This window comes from Cyprinodon tularosa, unplaced genomic scaffold, assembly GCF_016077235.1.
Source record: "Cyprinodon tularosa strain WSP-4 unplaced genomic scaffold, ASM1607723v1 ctg46, whole genome shotgun sequence".
Classification (NCBI taxonomy): Eukaryota; Metazoa; Chordata; class Actinopteri; order Cyprinodontiformes; family Cyprinodontidae; genus Cyprinodon; species Cyprinodon tularosa.
In genome coordinates this window covers 134,839-155,454 of record NW_024039185.1, presented here as the reverse complement: position 1 = coordinate 155,454, position 20,616 = coordinate 134,839, and the positions used below count along the sequence as shown (strand labels likewise).

The 20,616-nt window shown below is 38.2% G+C and overlaps 2 protein-coding genes across 2 annotated transcripts in view; one reads left to right on the top strand and one right to left on the bottom strand.

Annotated features, from left to right (window-relative positions):
• The window catches only part of sh3bp1 (SH3-domain binding protein 1), a 22,096-nt gene extending 8,716 nt beyond the window's left edge, over positions 1–13,380 (top strand). Inside the window, exons 5-18 of the mRNA XM_038301025.1 lie at positions 1,332–1,443; positions 3,065–3,141; positions 3,218–3,305; positions 3,399–3,467; positions 3,554–3,644; positions 3,720–3,856; positions 6,108–6,219; positions 6,466–6,547; positions 7,415–7,495; positions 8,088–8,201; positions 9,718–9,815; positions 10,462–10,624; positions 11,399–11,766; positions 12,753–13,380. Of these exons, the coding sequence (XP_038156953.1) occupies positions 1,332–1,443; positions 3,065–3,141; positions 3,218–3,305; positions 3,399–3,467; positions 3,554–3,644; positions 3,720–3,856; positions 6,108–6,219; positions 6,466–6,547; positions 7,415–7,495; positions 8,088–8,201; positions 9,718–9,815; positions 10,462–10,624; positions 11,399–11,766; positions 12,753–13,039 (1,879 nt within the window). The 3' untranslated portion in view covers positions 13,040–13,380. The remainder of the gene's footprint in view (positions 1–1,331; positions 1,444–3,064; positions 3,142–3,217; positions 3,306–3,398; positions 3,468–3,553; positions 3,645–3,719; positions 3,857–6,107; positions 6,220–6,465; positions 6,548–7,414; positions 7,496–8,087; positions 8,202–9,717; positions 9,816–10,461; positions 10,625–11,398; positions 11,767–12,752) is intronic.
• The window catches only part of cdc42ep1a (CDC42 effector protein (Rho GTPase binding) 1a), a 19,536-nt gene continuing 12,270 nt past the window's right edge, over positions 13,351–20,616 (bottom strand). The window contains exon 3 of the mRNA XM_038301026.1: positions 13,351–15,186. Within this exon, the coding sequence (XP_038156954.1) occupies positions 14,510–15,186 (677 nt within the window). The 3' untranslated portion in view covers positions 13,351–14,509. The remainder of the gene's footprint in view (positions 15,187–20,616) is intronic.

The following is a 20,616-nucleotide window of genomic DNA, read 5'->3' as shown; positions in this document are numbered from 1 at the left end:
CGTCATAAAGACATAAATGCCGTCATAAATTTAGGCACTCTTGCAATCGTCACAATTTTTCTGTTACAAACTGACCCCGGCCCCCCGTCAGAGAAGGGAAAAGTTATGTGGCCCTCACAGGAAAAAGTTTGGGGACCCCTGCCCTATTAGGTCAGATTATAACACACAAAAGAAGTTACCGTAGCTAAAGACACCAGGTGACATTCATTCGGGCATAAATGCATAAAGTTAGAAAGTGGTGGAATGTAAAAAAGTACAATACTTGATTACTATACTTAAATATCTTTACTTTACTTGAGTAATTTTTAGGGGGGGTACTAATAACTTTCACTCCACTACGTTGAATTTTGTACTTTCTACTCCACTACATTTCCAGGAAGCTGCTAGTTGCTTGTTCCTCTTGGCTCAGCTTAGCTTTGTGATTCACTGCTGCTGTTTTTTTTTTTTTTTTTTTTTTTTTTTGGAAATCCAATTTCAAAATAGCAGATAGCAGCCATTATTTGCAGATATTATTTGTAGTTTATCATTTATTAAGGCATTAGTTGTTTCCATCCGGCCAAGTTATTCAGTAGCAGGAGTTCTCAAATCATTCAGCAGTTGTAGCTCCTTTCTGTTAACAGATTCAACCATAAACCTTTATTCCACATTGAAATTGTGAGGAGAATCAAGACTCACCTGTTTTCTTTTTGGCTTGTTTTTAAATGAGAAAAAATGATCAAAATAGCTGTCCTTATTTTTTGTGGCATGTGGTCTAGTATTGGTAGCAGGTGGTTTTATACATCAATGCATCAGGTAGTTTCTGAAAGTTACAAGGTTCTTTAAAATTACTCTGATGCACTGATATTTAAAAAATTGAATTTCTATTTTTGAATACTTAAATACTTTTAATTGCATGTAGTTTTGAATAGTTAAATATTTTCAAAAATGAGTACTTTAATACTTTAACTTGAGTAGATGTTTGACTGAGTAACTTTTACTTGTAGTTGAGTAAGATTTGAATTATCAATACTTTTACTCAAGTCCTGCTGTTTAGTACTTCATCCACCACTGAAGTAAGCATACAACTTCAGTTATTATGACTAGAAACCACCAATATAGCTACAAATCTGAGTGCAGTGATAGACTCAGACCAGAACCTTCTTTCATGGCCCTCTATCACCAAAAGAACATCTCCAGGATTAAAGGACTAATTTCTCAGAAGGATCCTGAAAAACAGATTAATTTGTTTATCTAATAAATTACACATGTCGGTTTATCAAGCCCAGGAAAACACTGAAATGTCAAACATCCATTGTGTTTCTGTAGTTTTAAAAACCACCTGCTTGTTTCAGGAGAGTCCTGGAGATGTGCTGCTTCATGGAGAAGATGCTGGCCAGCATGCTGGCAGACTTTGAGATGACTGTGGAGAAGGAAGTTCTGGAGCCACTCAATAAGCTTAGCGAGGTGATGAAAACTCAGCTTGGTAAACAGACATGTAACTAATACCTGTTATATAAATTCAGATGTTTGATATCTGTTCTTCTCTTTTTCTGTTGTATATTAACGTCCAGGAGATATTGGCATGAGCTGAGTCACAACTTGTCTGATAGATCAGACAAGTTGGTTAAAAAAGATAGAAGATAATGTCTCTATAATTAGTTATGACAAGTCATTACATTTTTCATTAGGTTACGCAATTTTATCAGTTATTTTCTTTATTTGACCATGGCTTTGTATGTGATTGATTAGAAACACACAGGATGTATTAGCTGAGGATTGTTGACTCCTATTCTTATGAGCACTGTACCTTGCTGCAGTGTAATAATAAAGAAACTTGAATAAAAAGTTAAAAAATCTAACAAAAAAAATAAGAAATGTCTCTTATCACAACCACAAACCTCACTAAAGTAGAATGGCCTGAAATGTATACACTGTTATAATTTAGTATTTAAGATTTTCCAAATTCAATCCCTTTCACTTTGTTATCTCTAATTAAAATCCAGTGTAAAGGCCAGAATATACCAAATCAGATTTTGCGTCCGATCCGACAGAAAATCGCGTCAAATGAGATTGTGGCATTTGGCATTCAGAGAGATGCAGTTACAAACTAAAACACATCTGCTTTGGGAGAAAATGCAAATAAAATCTGTTCATCGCACAGGAAAAGAGTCAGTTTTGGGGTTGCACATCACATACAGCAGGACAGACTCGTGCAAAAACACCAATGAAATATGGAAAAAATAGAATACTTTACCCACGATAGGAGTTCACAGGACAGAAATTGGATAAAATACTGATCCCCTTTAAGCCACTACCTCGTCCGACACGATTTTCTGTCGGATCGGAGGCAAAATCAGATTTGGTGGGTTCTAGCCTTAAGACAGACAAATCTCTGAAATTTAAAACCAGGACACCCCCTGACCTGTAAATGTGGAGGATCTGAGACTGGGTTGAAGGCTAACCTTCCAGCATGAACAGCATCCTAAACATACAGTCAGAGCTATGCTGGATGGTTTAGCTTTAAGCAGACTCACATGTTAGAACGGCCTAGTCAAAGTAAAGTGTTAAGACGAAAACTAAGAATAGTTTCAGATTTAAGTGTCCACATCCTCACACTGAGTCTGGTCTGCTGGAGGGTTTCTTCCTGTTAAAAGGGAGTATTTCCTCTCCACTGTCGCTACAAGCATGCTCGGTATGAGGGATTGCTGAAGAGTCAATGAGTTGACGCAATCAGCTGTTTTTCCTTAAATAGAAAACTTTAAATCAATATGACTGTATGATCTGGTTGAATTGTCTCTCTAAAGTGCCTTGAGATGATATGTGTTCTAAATTGGCACCATATAAACAAACTAAATTAAATTGAATGTACAAAGATTGCAGAGAAAAAACCATAAAGAGCCACAGTGAAGCATTGTAATACAAGGTACTAGAGTCTGAAAGAGCGTCCTCAGCCTTCTGGTCTGGTTTAAACTTCCAATGCATACAGTACTGATAAGTTCAAGAAGTATTGATGTTCTGTCAGTGCACTGTAGACAGCTCGCTGTAGATGGGTTTGGTATTTAATGTGAAGTCTTTGTCTCTCCAGGAAGATTTACCAGAAATCCTAAAGAACAAAAAACAGTTTGCAAAGCTCACTACAGACTGGAACAATGCACGACTCAGGTGAGCCAAACAGCCTCTAAAAATGTGGCGATGGAACGGCATCCATTAGGATCTACAGCTTTGCTGTTTTTTACAGAAGTCAAGCCAGCAACGGGCCCCAGGCTAAGCAGGACGGACTCAGGGAGGAAGTAGAAGAGGCATGGAGGAAGTTGGAGAGTATCAAGGTTGAAGTGTTAACTGAGCTTTTACAGGGTTAATAACCACTTTGAGGAATCTGCATCCTAACCTCTCACCCTGCGTGTCTCCTGCCTCTGTAGGACCAGTACTCTGCAGACCTCTACCATTTTGCAACTAAAGAAGATGACTATGCTAACTACTTCATCCGTGTGAGTTGTGGTTTGGTAATGATGCTCCCACACAGAGTCATTATGCAGTGAAGGACTCAACATATTTTTCCTCTGGTTGACTTCAGCTTCTCGAACTGCAAGCGGAGTATCACAAGAATTCCCACGAGTTCCTGGACAAAAACATCAACGAGCTCAAAGAGAACCACACTCAAAAAGGTGAATTTCCCTTGATCTAATCTCCATCTGTGTACTGCAAAGATGCAACTCTGATTCCATGCTTGGCGTCTGCAGATCAAGCACTGAGCCTTTCTAACCAGAAGGTCTACGGGGAGCCGCTGGAAGCGCATCTGACCCAGAGCAGCAGGGAGATTGCAGCACCCATCCAGGAGTGTATTCATATGTTGCTGAGAACGGGCATGAGAGAGGAGGTGGATGAACCGCACCATATACAGAACCTTAGGAGATTTCATGATATTGGCCAAAACAAGCTGGCACATTGTTTTTTTTTTTAGACATTGCACAGCATCCATTGCATGAAACACCTTTTTACTCTGATAGGCTTGCGTGAAATACATTACGGTTGATTTCCTTTTACCCTTATGCGTAAACAGAGCTAACCTGTGTTTAATTTAGTCTGAGTCTAACTGCGGCTGTTCTTGTTCTGGCCTTAGAGGTTCGTTAGAGAACGTTAGGGACAATCAGCATCAGGAAGACAACAGATAACAGAGCAAACAGGTCAGGGAGAATTTTGGAGACGTTTAAAGTAGAGTTAGTCTTAGAGTTAAATATTAAATATCTACATTTACTTGGTTACAGTCACTTGAGTAACTTTATGCAATTAGGTGCTCTTACTTGAGTAAACTGTTTGTCTACTCCATCCATCGTGAGAAACCTTACGGAGTAAGAAACAAGCTTGTTTTTTTTAAAAAGGTGCTAAAGACAAAATTAATGTTTATGTCAAAAATGAGTGAACTTTTGTTTCATTTAAGTTTACCCTGACATCTGGAGCTTAAGCTACTATACAGGAAGGAGTAAATATTGTGTCTGGAGGTACTGGTTTCATAAGTTTTACTAATTTTTCAATTATTTTATTTAAATTATCAGATCTTATTATGAGTTACTCATTACTTGAGTCGCAGTTCTTATCAAATATGTTCCTACTCGTACATTAGTAATTTCTTGGATGGCTAATTTTCCTTTTACTTTAGTAAAAATATGATGAGGTTTGGTCACTCTCACTTGAGTAAAATTTTTGGTTCCTCTGTCCACCTCTGGGTAATTTCTAAAACTATATTCCAATCACACCATCATCTAAATATTGGAAGAGGTTTGACCACGTTAGAGACTCAATCTCCAGTTTGCAACCAGAGACGTATCCTGAAAGTTGCAGGACCCTGATTCTTAAATCTAGACATTATTATTAGCATTATTTTTGTTAAAATGGCCTAGTTAAAGTCCAACCCTACGTCTCAATAAGAATTTGTTGCAAACTGGTGCTACTTAACCAGAGGTGTCAAAAGTATTAAAGTTTATTACTCAAGTAGCAGTATAAATCCTACAGTTTAAAAACACTTTTAGTTGTAGAAGCTGGCGTATCAACTTAAGCTTTTTATTGAAGTAAAAGTGTCAAAGTACATTTTTTAAAACTAGTTAAAGTATAAAAGTAAAAGTAATGCAGGAAACAATTAAACTATTAAAGGAAATATTTTCTACAATTCTAGATGATAACTTCCTTATATTTAATCTTATTCATTTTATAACTAATTGCAACAGTGTCATATCCAGAGGTGTACAAATACTTTGTTACTGTACTTAAGTACACTTTTTAGGTAGCTATACTTTACTCCATTACTAATTTTTCTTCCTACTTCTGACTTCTACTCATTACATTTTCATACAAGTACAGAGACCAACAAGACCTCCCTCATCCTGGGCCCTATCTTAAAGGATTTTTCGAAAAAGTCGGAAAATTGAGCTTTAAAATTCATATAGAGGCATCTGGCTGTTTTTTTTTTTTTTGTAAGGTTACTTTATACTTTGATACTTTAAGTAGTTTTTGGAGCACATACTTTTTCACTTTTACTTGAGTAAAGAGGTCAAGTTGATACTTCAACTTTTACCAGAGTGTTTTCAAACTGCAGCAACTATACTTCTACTTAAGTAACAAATGTGTGTACTTATGACATCACTGTTGATATCTAACTTTGTATCATCTTGAAAGGCGATTTATTTTGGTTTGTGGCAAACAAGAAGTTTTTGCAGCACCGACGAAACAAATTATTATGAGGAGATTATTATTTTTTTCTAATTATCTTAAATGAAACAAGACTAATGAGTCTACTTTTAAAATTTAAGGAGTAGATGTTAAAAGTTGTCTAATTACTTCAGTAGAGTATAGATAGCTTAAATTTCTACTTAAGGAAGGTAATTAAATATTTGTAAGGCAGCAATGGGCTGCCTGCAGTGACTGGAGGATTAACAAAGTAATAGTTCAGGGTGTTAACATATAAATGAATGCCACACCTTTCAGATTTTGAGCTATAAAACATTTTTTGAGAGCTAAATAATGGCTAAAAGCAAAATAAATAATTGTCTGTCACATTAATATGCTGTGAGATTGAAGTTTTTGTTTTTTCCATGGATAAGATGAAGTTATGCTTCGCCTCCATCTCTGCGTAGGGTCTGTTTCGGCTTGCAGCAGCTGCCTCGGTGGTGAAGAGGCTGAAGACCTGCCTGAACCAAGGGACTGTGGACCACAGCGAGTTCAGCATGGACCCTCACGCCGTCGCAGGTTAGGGTGTTTCTCCCAGAGCCCAGTCTTCCTCATCAGTTTGACCATCCTGTTATTCACTGACCATATCATCTTCCATTTAGTCCAAATGCAGTTCCTTTGTTATTTACATTATGCTTTGACAGACGATATACTGTAGAAAACAAAATCTGTCTATATCAATGCTCTTGAAAAAAATATTCATATATTTGCACTGAATAAAAACAAATGTTTTTTATTGAAGCTGTTCTTTGATTTCATTGACAGGTGCATTGAAGTGTTACCTTCGAGAGCTTCCTGAACCCCTGATGACCTTTGAACTGTACAATGATTGGTTTACAGCTGCAGGGTGTGTATTCAATTATAGCTGCATCTTTTTCTGTTTATTAGTATCAAGAAAACGTGTTAAAAACAAAAAAAGGTACAAGGATTTGTACATTATGTGTAATGAACGTACAAATAAGAGACAAAACACACAAAAATTTATTTTAAAAAAACTAACAAAACAGTAAAAAGAATACCAACACTACAGGAAAAAAGAGCAAAACACTTAATGGGGTTTGTGTTATTTATAGAAGAGGTCAGCCTGTATGCATTTTTAGATTTAACAAAGCACAAAGCTTATGAAACAAAATGAAATCCTTCTTCAAATTAATGAAATGTAGGTTTTTTTTAAAGATTCAACAATTATGTCTATAATATTTGACCGATAGAAAAACATTATTGATACCAATGTCACTAAGTTTCTCACAGATAGAAAAATAAACAACTAAACTTTAAATTTATCATAGTTATATTCTCTAAATGAATAAATACTGGTCGGTATATACTATATCAGATTTTTTTTTAAATCAGATAATCCAGATCCTCAGTTACCTTCTTGCACAAACAAAAGCAAACAGTTATGCTCATCTATTTTAAATTGGTGCCTCAAAAATTATTTAGTCATATGCATTTAATTTATAATTTAAATGGAGATTGTAAAAGTTAAGTAACAAGGTTAGTATTTTGATCTAACTTTTTAACTTGTTCTTTATTGACGTCGTTAATGATTTATTTCCTTTATAAAGCACTAGAAGATGGAAGTTAGATGGGAAATTTCTAAAAACAAACAAACAAAAAATAGTTATTAAATTTGACATCACTAAAATCAAAACCTTCAATACTGAGTTTATGTACTGCCTTCAGTTTCTTTATCTGCTTCCGACCTTCACAGAGAAAAAGACCCGACAGTGAAACTGGAGAAGTTCAGGGAGCTGCTGCAGAAACTACCGCCTGAAAACTACAACAATCTAAGGTGTGTGCTCACCATGCCCATAACTGCAACTCATTTCATGGGTTACATTGGAAACACCTAGCTTAGCTGAGTTTTCACCATCTGATCTCAGGTAATTACATTTTTGTTTTTTATAGTGAAAACAACTCTACCAGTAATAGTGTTGTAACTGTAAATATACCTTAAAAAATCAGCATGTGAACATTTTAGTTAGATCTTTGTTTTTGGTTCAACAGCAGCTGCACCTAGAATCCCAGAATCCAAACTAAGGACGCTAACTGTCCTGAATTCATGTTACTTTGTGGTTCACTCAGGTCATCTCCTGGGTTATTGTTAAAAAAGACAAAAACTGTCTATATCAATTTATTTTGAGCAAAATATCAGTTTAAAGCATATTAAGTTTGCCAAATTAAATGACAGCAAACCCACTATTTAAAAGAATATAATGAAAAACAGTGCAAAACATTGAGTTAATATGATTCAGTTGTACAGCTTAATACAATAAGGATTATAGTTCATCTCATTTTAAAGCTCATTGCCAAGCAGAGCATCTCTTCACCCTACGAAGATTCCTGTGTTTCCTTCTATTCAACCATCCCTTCTTATTGTCCAGGTACCTGGTTCAGTTCCTTTCCCTGTTGTCTGAGCAACAGGCCATAAATAAGATGACGCCCAGTAACATCGCCATCGTCTTGGGGCCAAACCTGCTATGGCCGCGGGCTGAAGGGTGCGTAATGAGCTAAGGTTTCTGTGATGACCTCCTCCGTCAGTTTATTTCATGCTCAAAGGATGCCCACCAGTTAAAACAGAAATGTTTTAGCATTTCAGGGAAATTAGGAAAAAGCCGACATAAACTGAGGCTGCAGGCGCTACCAAACATTATAACTAATTTAGCTCAGACACAGAGAAAGAAATCAGCTGCCTCTGAGGCGGACTTAAATTGTTAAGCATGCAGAAAGATTATTTGGAGAGATTGGTTCATTATTGAATGTCACACCCCAGAAGACATCACCCTAGTTCAACACTGACTCCCTGTATCTCAGAGAATGGACTTTAAAATACTTATGTTATTCTATAAATCTCTGAATAGCTTAGCGCCTAAATACGTCACAAACTTGCTATCAGTGTATCAACCCTTCAGACCACTCAGGTCTTCTGGCTCCAGCCTGCTCTGCATACCTAGAACCAGAACTAAACATGGAGAAGCAGCATTTAGTTCCTATGCTCCACTTATCTGGAACAAACTTCCAGAAAACTGTAAAAGTGCGGAAAGCCTGAGTTCCTTTAAATCAAGACTAAAAACACATTTGTTTAGGATTGCCTTCGACTGTTCCAGTTAAACAGTTCAAATGAAACATCATTAGTTCAACTTTTAAATTTTCTTTAGTCCAACTGTTTTTAATGTTCTTTTTTGTTTCTGCATTTTTTGCTTTGATTCTATTTTATTTTCCTATATTTTAATCATGTAAAGCACTTTGCATTGTCTTTATACTGAATTGTGCTATGCAAATAAATTTGCCTTGCCTTGCCATGTGTCCCCCTGCAGCCTAACACCACCAATACTTAGGATGCTAGGCTACCCTTTGTGCCTGAGCTGATCAAATGTCCCCTTCTGCGACGGTACTACACCTATAAACTTATAATTAGACCGTTCAAGATAAAAACTGAGCAATATATTTCTTGTAATTACAAAAACAAAGTGTTCAAGGTGTCTCAGATGTCCTCACAGTCCATTATAACTTGTCCCCTTACATTTAGCTTAATCATTTTAACTGAAAAATGGCTCGTTGGCAAGACGAATTTCATCAGTCGTTTACCATAGAGCTAAATAATATTTCCTGAATAAATTATTTTTACAGCAATGTGCACACTTCATCATTTTTCTGTCGCCATTTATAGACTGCATATTTCCTTCATTCCTTTTTTGTTTCAAAGAAGAAAAAAAATCTTGTTAATGTCCTATTAGATGGGCTATGTTATTATCCATATACAGAAGAGCATTTCCAGTTTTTAAGATGTGTTTTAAAAGTCTCTTTTATATCAGAAAAGTGTGTTTTAAATTAAAAAATACACCTAAAAAAGTTGGACTATAATGAAGAATTCAATTTTTTTTTTCATCATTTCAGACAGTTAAACTCAGGAAATGTTGTTTATGTGCCATATGTTCAAGATTCTTATGTTTTCTGCCTTAAATCTTCATTATTATGCGTTATAAACTCTTGTTGATCTGCTTTCATCATCAGGGAAGCTGCTCTGTTTGACATGGCTTCAGCCTCTTCAGTCCAGGTGGTGACAGTCATTGAGCCTCTAATTCAGTACAGCTCCAGTCTCTTTCCAGAAGGTAACAGCAGATAAAACTGAAGGATTGAAACAAGATGTGCTTTAAGTGTTTAGATTGAACAGACATGATATCAGAATAGATAAAACAGAAACCTTTGCCACTGACTTTGCAAAGTGACAAATTAGGTACTATTCTTAAGCTCAGTTATTTCCTTATTACCACCTTTATTTCTCAGTTCATTTTTAAATGTATTTAAGCCAGAATTATATTCAAGAAAACTCAGTGAGCAACAACATGTACATTTAAGATTTTTAATCTGCTGGTTTAAATATTTACTGAATACTTCCTGTAGTTTCATTTCTACACATTTATTTTAAGGACTGTAGAGGAAATCTTTTTTTTTTTTGCAGCAAAATTTTGTGTTTGATTGGAAGGAAAGACATTTTGAACAGTTCATGCTTCTATTGTTGCTGCTGCACCCTCTCTGTAAGGCACTGCAACGGTTGCCCTACAAACTCAAACCACAGCTAAATCGGCGGGTCAAAGTTAAACCACAGATTTAGATGCCGTATAGATTTCCTTCAGCATGCATGAAGGTTGTGCGACTGATTGCTGTTGAAAATAAGAAACTCAGATGAGTTTGTGATACTGTAAAAGATCTAAAATCTAATTATCTGGTTGTATTATATCCTCCTTTTGTTATCAGCTGTTTGCTTTGAGATCCCTGAGTTACCTGAAGTCCCAGATGTACCAGCTCCTGCTGCCCAGTCGTTCTTCCCTGAGAAGGATTTACTGATAAGAACAGCGTCTTCCTCTTCATCAACATCCTCCTGCTCCTCCCATCACCTACCGCTCTCCAAAACAAACAGGTACTGGTTACAGGCACCGTGGATTGTCTTTAATTCACCAATAGGCTTATTATTATTATTAAATACACATTAATTCATGTGTATACTGGGCCACTAAGTTCTGTATTAGTCTGGTTTGCCTGCTTATAAAGCAATTTAGGGATCTGTGTCCAGTTGAAAAATCTGACTGTGTTCAAGTTTCAACTGTCTGATCCAAACTATCAACAGGATGGGTTTGAAAGGTCAACCCTGACATGACCTGAGAGACACCAGTAGGACTAAGAGGGGAGACAATGATCAGAGGTGGGGTTAAGGAAGTTATAACAGCTTTTTGACATGGTAGTGGTGGTATGATGCTGTGGGGTCATATGTCTGCATGGAGAACTGTCTCATTGTGGATAAGACAATGTGGAAAGAAGGCTACCTCCACATTCACATTGGCTCAGCTTATCAGAATAGGTCCAAAACATAAAACCAGCTAACAATGAACTTCTGGAGGTGAACTGAGCTCCGCTCTGTGATAAAATGCATGTATTGTGCTTAAAAAGATGCGTTAGTAACAGGAACCAACCAGATAAAATGAGAAACTCCACCCAGAGTGATGCCCAGAGCCTGTTGAAGACTAGCAGTGCATAAATATGAGACTGTATTCATTATTATGATTATTTGCATCTTAGATAATATCTCTCTATATTTATTTATCTACTGATCTATATATAATATATCTATATGACAGTCAACTGAGAGATTCCCACCATGACGAGTTTCCAACCCTGAGTGTTTTTCTTCCATCAGCACACCCTTTCAGGACTCTGGTGGCTTCTTCAGGCCTAAATCTGGTTCTGTGAGCAGCCGCAGCGGCGTCACCTCATGGGGAGGCCCTGCTTCTGAGACGGCAGCCAATCAGAACACAGCCTCCAGCAGTTCGTCCACATCCGAGTCCAGCACAGTTCCAGCTCCCACTTCTTCCTCTGGCTCCAGCTCCATGTTTAGCCAGATTCCATCCCCTCCTCCCAGAGCGACAGTGCCGGCACCAAACCCAGCTGCCCAGATAAGGAACCCCACCCAAAGGCAGAGCTTGGATCAGGTCCAACTGGAGCCAATTCTGGAGGCACCCCCTGACTCCCCTAAGGTGGTTTTGACGATAGGATCACCTTATAAACGTAAGTGAAGGTGGTTCTGAGAGGTCCGACTGGCCTGATTAAAATGCAGCATTTATTTAAAGACCTACTGATTGAAACGTCTTCATATATGCTTTTTTTAACCAGCAGACAAATAGTTCATGTTCACATAAAGGGCCAGTTAGTTTTATTTTCCTTACAAACAGAAACTTACCTCTGACCCATCTTCTTGGTTACTAGTTTCTATTACTTACCAGTCTAATAAAATCGAGGTAGCGGCAAGAGAAGGAAAAAATAAATAAACTGATCTTGTTCAAACAACCAGGATGTAGACAGGAAACAGGAAGTCTGTTACATCAGTGACCGAAATGACAGCAGATCAAGGTCCATGTGTCACGTTGACTAGAGAGAAACATTTTTTGTAAACAGATTTCGCTCTAAAATCTCCCTAAAAATCCTAATTTATGGTTAAGAAAGACATTATTTATTAAAATTGAGCTGATGCTTCTGTGGTTCTGTATCCCTTAAACATATTGTACACATAGATGCAATTAATTATGCAAGTATGATTAATTCTAAATGTCTTTAATAGGCTGCTTTTCTATTTAAATTAAATTGTAGATGAAAATGTATCCTGAGCTTTTGAAATGGTAATAATATCAGATGGAATAGTTTTTTTCTTCACTCTTAATGTGTACTGGTAGATGTGTCGCTATGCGTGGTATCACTTTCCTGTCCCACTTAAAACCAACTCGATCCTGTGGCTGTAAAACGAGCCCCAATCATCACCCTTCCGCCCCCGTGTCACACAATTGAGGTTTGACTGAAACTAGAATTACATCCAAACCGGTTCATTTGAATGTTTCGAGTTTAATGAAATTATTTTTTAGTTGTTGACACTTCTCATGTTCCAGCTTTTGAGTTTATTTACCTCTTCTTTAATTACTTTTTGCAATTTATTTGCACAAGAGTACAACAGAACTTCTGGGAGCTAATTTTTGTTTTATTTTTCTATTGTTCTTAAACAGCAAAGAGAACTTTCAACCCAATCAAATCCACACACCCCAATGAGCAGGTGGCGGTCCAGTTCTCCAAAGTAAAACCCCCAGCAGCTTCTAGGGCTCAAGCCCCTCCCCCTCCAACCACAGCTGCAGCAGACACCACGCCGATGCCTGAGCCAATGCCTGCACCACGTGCTCTGCCTACTACCGCCAAAAAGCCTCCACCGAAAAAGCCCGGGGTCAGAGCTCCGAACTGTCCTCCCCCACTTCCTCCACCCTCACAGCCAAAACAGCTTCCCTCTGTGGCTCAGTGAGCGGCGCAGTCTTATCTTCTTCTTCACCTTTGCTGCACATGCTGTGGACACTCCCACTTTTTCGTAAAATTGCAATTTTAAGTACATTTTTGGTAGCTTACTTAATTTTTTTAAATTGTATCCCTCTTTTGTTGTAACAAGTCATTTATTTATTCATTTCTTCTTATTTTTTATTTCCTAATGGTCAGAGTCACTATGGATGCACTGAACTGCTTTCTTGTTGTTGTCAAAAACAAAGATGCTGATGTAAAAGGTAGCAATTGCAACCATCCAGCTTTATATGTCTAAAATAATGTAAATGAATGCAAATCTAATTAAAAAATGTCTTTATTGTCCATTCATATAAACATTTTTATAACTGTTTCTGGGTACGGGCAAAAACTGCACTGTGCACTGCAGGTGCTCATACTGTAAAGTACATAATCAAAGATCAGGTAATATCTTCATGTACAGGTATGATAAAGAACAAAAGAAAACATCTGCAAAAGGCAATACAGGACTTCTTAATAAAAATAAAAGAAGGTGCACATGGTTTTTATATATTTATATATATATTTTAACATTTTCAGCGTTAAAGAAACATGCTTCAGTCTCCTCAGTGCCTTGCAGACACATTCATGACCTCAAACTATGTTTTATTTGGTGTCCATGTGACTAAACTGCAGAGGTTTCTGCATAATTATGGTAGGGAAGGAAACTGAATGATTTTCCAGCCTGAAAAAAGTAAATTTTTAAAAGTGAGGCATGCATTCACATCCCAACCCATCTCATCTGGCATTCCTAAATAAAACTGAGCCCCATCACTTGCTTTTAAGAGTCAATTATGCGTCTCTTTGTGTTTTTCACATAAAAAAACAGATACAACACAATGTGCAATGTGACTGGAGTTCCTATTTCCTAAGCCCCTGTAGTGTAATCGTTCAGATCTGGTTCAGGAGATTCCTGCACAATTTAAAATAAAAATTTATTGCTAATTACTTCTGTTCCCTTTTTTCTGCTCCGGTTTTATTCCTGAGTAAAAAGTCGGCAACAGTTTATTGGGTTGCAGTACGGTTAAAATCTCCTTTTCAGACTTCCCCTCTGGGCTATCATCATGTAGTCTTACTCAGATGATGTTTCTTTAGCAGAAGAGGAAGTGTGAGGGGAACCAAGCGAATGGAAGGCTTTTTAACTTCCACTTTCAGACCCTCCTCCCCTCCCCCCGAAGGTGATCTAGGCTACTTTCTTTGGCACACCTCTGATTTTCTACGTCTCCTCTTTCTTTCTGTTTTAAAATCCTTGAATTCTTGCAGGGTTTCTGTTTTCCATTCAGCCATACTTGGGGAAGGGTTTCATTAGAAATGGAGAACTGAACTTTAAGAACACTGGATCTGTGTTTCTGTTTGCAAAACCGGTTTGTGCCAATATTTATAAACTGGATTGGTTTTAAAAGGGAATGATTTACCCAATTAAAGGATTTTTTCCCCCCTGTCAGACTTTGATTTCATCCTCATCGTCCATGAAACTGTAGGATATTTTCTTTTTGTCTGGACTCTGGATCTCTGATTCTCCAGCCTCCATCTTGTTCTGTCCTTTTAGGAGGCTGACGCCGTAGTGGCGTGCTAGCACGTCGGTAGCACTCTGAAACCGCTCGCTCTCCATCCTTATCCCCACTCGCTCAGGAGAACCCAACAACACATCTGGAACTTTCCCAGAGAATCCCCTCACCACGCTTTCCTCTTCATGCTCATGTGGACTCTTCCTGCCACCGCAGTCCTCCCTCAGTAAGGAATCCACATAGGAAATAGTAGCTGAACCCATTTCCGACCCATCGCTGGCAGGCCCACGTGCCGACTCCTCCTCCCACGTGGGAACGTGCTCATCTGAGCCGCCGTCGATCAGGCTGAACACCTCGCTCAGGAGGGATGGGCCAAGGTCAAAGGTAAAGGTGTCCAGGGAGCTGAGGGAGTCGGAGTATGCGGTGTGGGTCGTCTGATTGGGTTCGGAGGTCACAACAGAGGGAGTGCTGGTGGACAAGATGGCATCGGATGGATCTGTCAGGGAGCCACGGTGAATGTTGAGGGAGCAGGAAGTGGGAGAGGAGATGGATGGCTGCTGGCGCTCCGAACGGGACAGGCGAGGCAGGGTGACAAATCCAGATGCCAGACCTGAACAACAGACAAAGACCATCAACTGAACATGTTTCATCTAGTGCATTTTTTACAGTATTTTTGAAGGATGTGATGGAGAAACACAAAGTAGCAGTTGAAGGAATATGATCCAATATTTTTAAACATTTAATTCAAATTAAAAGCTAAAAAAAAACGGACTTTTCTTTTTAAACTGCGCCTGTTACTAAGATATCCCGAAACCTTCAGAAGTCACTTCTTAATAAATCACTCTGACGGGTATAGTTTAGATCAGAGCATTCTTTAGGGGTGGCCTAGTCAAAGTAAAAACCTAGATCCAGCTCGCAATGTATGGTCAGATTCTCTAAAACCACATGACATAGAGGGGCAGTGTAAATGGAAAATAAAAAAAATGAACCTCAATGATTTCAGTTAAAAATCGTAGAGGCGATTCAATATTAATAACAACAAGAATATGAACAGAAAAACTGTGAAACCTATGTTTTCATCTCATATAGCCCTTTTTCACAGCAGTGCATCTTTATTTACATACCTTTTTCCCCTTTAATTTAGGAAAACACTTGTAAAACAGATCATGTCCTGAAGACCCAGCTCTAAAAAGTTCTGACCCAACCCTTAAAGATACTAAACAATCAAATTTTTTACACTGACAGGCAGGAAACAAATCTGCACCATATCTTGTAAATTGTTTGGTGCAAACCTTCATAATTTTTTTTTTTCATTCATTATCTGTTCTACTTTGTGTTTTCTATATAATTCCAATGAAACCCTGAGGGGTAAATAGCTGTAACTTGATAAAATGTGAAAAAGTTCTTATGGTATAAGCAGTGTTGCAAGGTTTAAAACCACAAAGTGAACCAGCTTAATCAGAAGACGAAGCCTCAGAATATGGCAGAATGCTGCTGACACTGCGCCGGGGCCTGCTGCAGGTTTCTTACAGTTAAAGGGGAGTTTTCCTTTCCATTGTTGCTACGTGCATGATTGGTACGAAGGACTGCAGCAAAGTCAACAACACAGGGTAAGGCAGTTGTCAACTGTTGCTACCTGCTCATCCAGGAGTTGTGAATTCTGTAAGTCAATGCAAACTGCTTGATTTCCTTAGAAAAAACTCAACCCAACTTCATTGTTTGAAAACTAAGATCAGTTTTGCATATTTGCAATTTTTATTTTTTTTTTTGGTAAAATGTCTGGACACTACTACAGTACACAGAGAATCAGCGTTTCATTTTTGTATTCTGTTTGACGACAGCAATATCCTTATTTTGGCCGAAAGAGCAGGTTGTGTGAGAGAGGAGTAAAAGAGGGCATCTATGTTAAGGCAAACAAACCACTAAACAGAGAAGCCGGCCTCTGGTTTCATCTCTCTGACAACTGCAGCCCTGAATCGTCTCCCTAGGTGCGTTTTCAGCAGTTTATACCTTGGGACTACAGACTAAAAACAACTCACACAGCATCCTAAGAGACACATTTGAAGCGTTTGGTGACAAAGCCCCGAATACACTCTCCACATTGTCCTATTAGTGACCCTAAACGTCTAATTAGATACCTTAAAAGGCCCTGTTAACCTTGTTAATAAGGTTCTCCTTCCAGCCAATTCCAGAGTTGAAAAGACCTTATAGATGAGAGGCGAAATGTCTTAAAATAACTACAGGCGAGTTCCAGTTGACTTACATCAAAACTCTGAAATAAACTATGTAAAAAAAAATTGGATGGGTTTTTGGTATACCTTAAATGCCAGAAGTTGAATTTTATTCTTCAGGCAAAACATTTAAGTTATCAGATGTACTTACATCCTCAAGCTGTAACAGCAGGAGACTAACCTGCAGTTCCAGCAGGGGGCAGCATAAACCTTTCCTGGATCAGGCCTGTAACTAACCCATCATGAGTTATCTGCTTTAAACCCCCCAGATCCCCCAAACCAGCAACCATGACACACACATTTTCATCTTGCTATATGTAGTGAGGACCACGTGTTGACAGTTGCTGACATTCAGTCACTTTTCAACCCTTTCTATGTCCTAACTTCAAACCTAACCATTAACAATGCAAACCTGACCCTAAGTTAAACTCACACCTTAGTCCTAAACGTCATCATTAGCAGAAAAGGAAACAAGGACCAGCAAAATTCCTTCTGTGGTACAAACAGTCCTCACTCTGATGGTGAAAAGGGAAAACCCGTCCCCACTCTGATGCCAAAACAGGAGCACAAACACACACATCATTCAAGACCCAAGTGATTAATTTACGGCTGCTGAACAGCGGCCCTACGGGGCCAAAAGTCACAAGGTGTCTGATTTCATCCAAATGGAACAGATTCTACACATTTTAAGAAGAAACTGTAAAAGAAAGGTGGTAAAAAAAAAAAAAAGGTGATGGATGCGGTTGGATGATAAAAAGGCATGTTACGATCAGATACCTGCTCTGTATATCTGCTTTGGCTGACTTAAGAATATACTGTATGGCACAAAACGGCAAGTAAACATCTGAATCTAAAACCCTCTGGGCCCCTGGCCGTGTTATGGAGCCAACACTAACCCCATAATGGTTACCACATTTTGTTAGAGTTGATTTTTCTGACTCTCAGCCAGTTTGAGCTGATATTTGGATCATGCAGACTCGCTTTTTGTGATTAAATTGATTCAGTCAAGATAACAACCTCATTCAGTTCAGCACACAGGAACTGGTGGTGAATCTATGGCAGCCTTCATACCAAGCATGGGCTGAACTATTTCTTTTGGCCTTCGTAGATCTGTGGCATCATGAAGCCATGAGCTATTTTTCTCTGACTGGGAAACTGCAGCCAAGAGAAGATTTGCCTCACTTAGCATAAAGCCTGAAAGCAAAAGAAAAACCACCGGCTTGATTCTTTCCGAGGCCGAAAAGATCTGCTTTCCAACCCATCTTAAATGAAAATACTTTGCCTTGTTGACGCTATTTGCCATTACTTGAGCTGTTTCACTTGTTTTCATATTTAAACCAAAAACTTCAAGGTACTGTTGAGGACTTTATGTGAGAGGCAAACAGAAACTATGGAATATTTGGTTTTACATGGGCATTAAAAAGCTGAAAGGGAGTGAAAACCTCTTCAAAGTAAAGGAAAGGTTTATGTAAAACAGGGCAGTTAAAATGTTTTGTGTTTTTGCTGCACTTTAGTGAATCAGTTAATACAAATTATGCAATACCAAAAAGAAATTACCTGAGTTCTAACCAAAAATATTTCTAATTAATGATTATATTTGTTAAGTGTTTGAATCATCCAAACCAAACGGGCCCCTTAGGTAAATATTAATTTTTTTAAATTGAGAAATAACTGTGATTATTCATGTTTTTCAATCCCTTCAGGTCCTGTAGAGCCATAAAATAACATAAACAGAACATGCAGAGCAACATGAATTAGACTAAGATATTTATATAAATGTCTGAGAATCCCTGAACAATATCTGAAGCTCTGCAGGTCTTACAGCCTCAGCTAAGGTAAAATTGAATCATTCAACACTTTTGCTTGATCTGAATGATACAAAGAAGCAGTGCTGGCAGTAAAGATGGAGGTAAGCAGGGGAGCATGATGCTTCCTATCAAGAGTTCACTTAGCATAGGGACCTCTTGATGCCCCTAGCTGCTTCTAGGAGTTATACAGATGACCCACAATCCTTTGCATGACATAGGAATACGTAGGAAAAGCCCACCTCCCAGAGTTTAACAGAAATTCTTTTTTTCCTCTATATTTAAACTGAAGAGCTTCAGCCATTCTCGACATTTGTTAACTTCTGTGTTTTGTAGTCCTTTTGCTGAAGTCTGTAGACCCAGTTTGACTACTACAATCCATGTATGCTTCGGTCTGTAAAGACATCAGTAGAGCTGAAGGCTTTCTGGATTTGGCACAGCAGTTTGGAGGAACTGGTTTTCTTATTGTTGATGATGCCACATAAAGTTAAAGGACGAAAGCTAGGAACAGGAGGTAGGAGCTCGGAATCACAGGTCTAAGACCAGAGTTACAACTGACTACTATCCTCTGAGGCCTTTTTTTCTCATACACTTTGTAGAATTTTTTTCTATTACAACCCTCAGCCATTTTCAAAGAACCGCGGTGAAAAAGGTGAGCTTCAATGACTGGCTGAAACCGTAGGTCACCACAAATATACGTGCACCTGAAAGTGTGCATGCACAGAAAAATATAAGTAACTGGTGAAAAGCATGTAGGATGGCCTTACGTAAACATATCAGCAGAATGATTGACAATTAGGAGGACCACTTATTTTGATGATCCACCCGGAAAAAGAGAATCCTTCACTACATCTTTAAGACTTTAAGACTACATTTTTAGATGTAGAATGTGTCTGAATTCCCTTAATTTACCAAAACTGAGTGGGAATCCCAGTGTCTCATTGGCAATTATTAGAAACACCTGATGGCAGTTGCTGAAGCTGCCACCTAATTACAACCAAATATACTGTCAGAGTTAAGGGGCGACTGCTTTCTCACATTTGGCCAGGTTGATTTATTAAAGATGTTTTGTTCTTTTAAGGCCGGCGTACACTGTGCCATTTTCAAGGATTCTTCTTTTTCTTCTTCCTCTCAGATGTAAACACAGCAGCGTGGCAGGGATGCAATGAGTGAAATGCAGTTCTGTCTGTTAAATTGACATACTGTAGTAGCCACGTTTGTTTAGCCATGTCTTTTTTCAAATACGTCGTTGCCTTTTCTTTTTAGGAATTCCAGCACAAAATTGCACAAATTGACAAGGCAGCGCATTTCACTATAGTGAGCTTAATATCCCCCTTCTATTTATTTGGCTTCAGGATAGAGAGCTAAAGAGCAGCTTCATCTCACTGCGGAGCTGAGTCCGACGGGGTTTTTAGTCATACAGTGTGAGCAGGTAGATTGCTTCAGAGCGTCGGGCCGAACATAAATCGTGAGCTGTGAGCAGCAACTGCGTGCAACGATTGAAAAAAATCACACAGTGTACGCCCGGCTTTGTTGCAGTGATTCCCAGGGGTACTCGTACCCCTAGTGGTCCACAAGTGCATTGCAAGGGATACATGAAAATATTTTATTTCCTAGGCAATAAGATAGTGTTGGGATCTGTTTTTCTTTGTAAGGAACCAATTAAAATTTAATACATGCTTTTATCAACCAAATAGTAAGTTCTTCTTATATGTTTTAGTTCACTTTCAGCTTTGGCACACATCCAAACCAGGTAGAGGAACAGACTGGATGTAGAAAACAGCCTTGGATCAGCTGTTTTTCACATTGAGCTATTGGAGCTCATTAAAGCAGCTCAGGTGTCTTGATAAAAAAAAAACTACAACTAAGTAAGTCAGTCTAACTAAAATTTTTGTTCTCTTTTTTTTTCCCAATTCATAAAGTTTAAATATAACAAAGGAGTTACTCTGAGGAGCTCCAGTTTTATAACTAAAGGTTTAAAATAGGATTTTATTTTGTATTTAT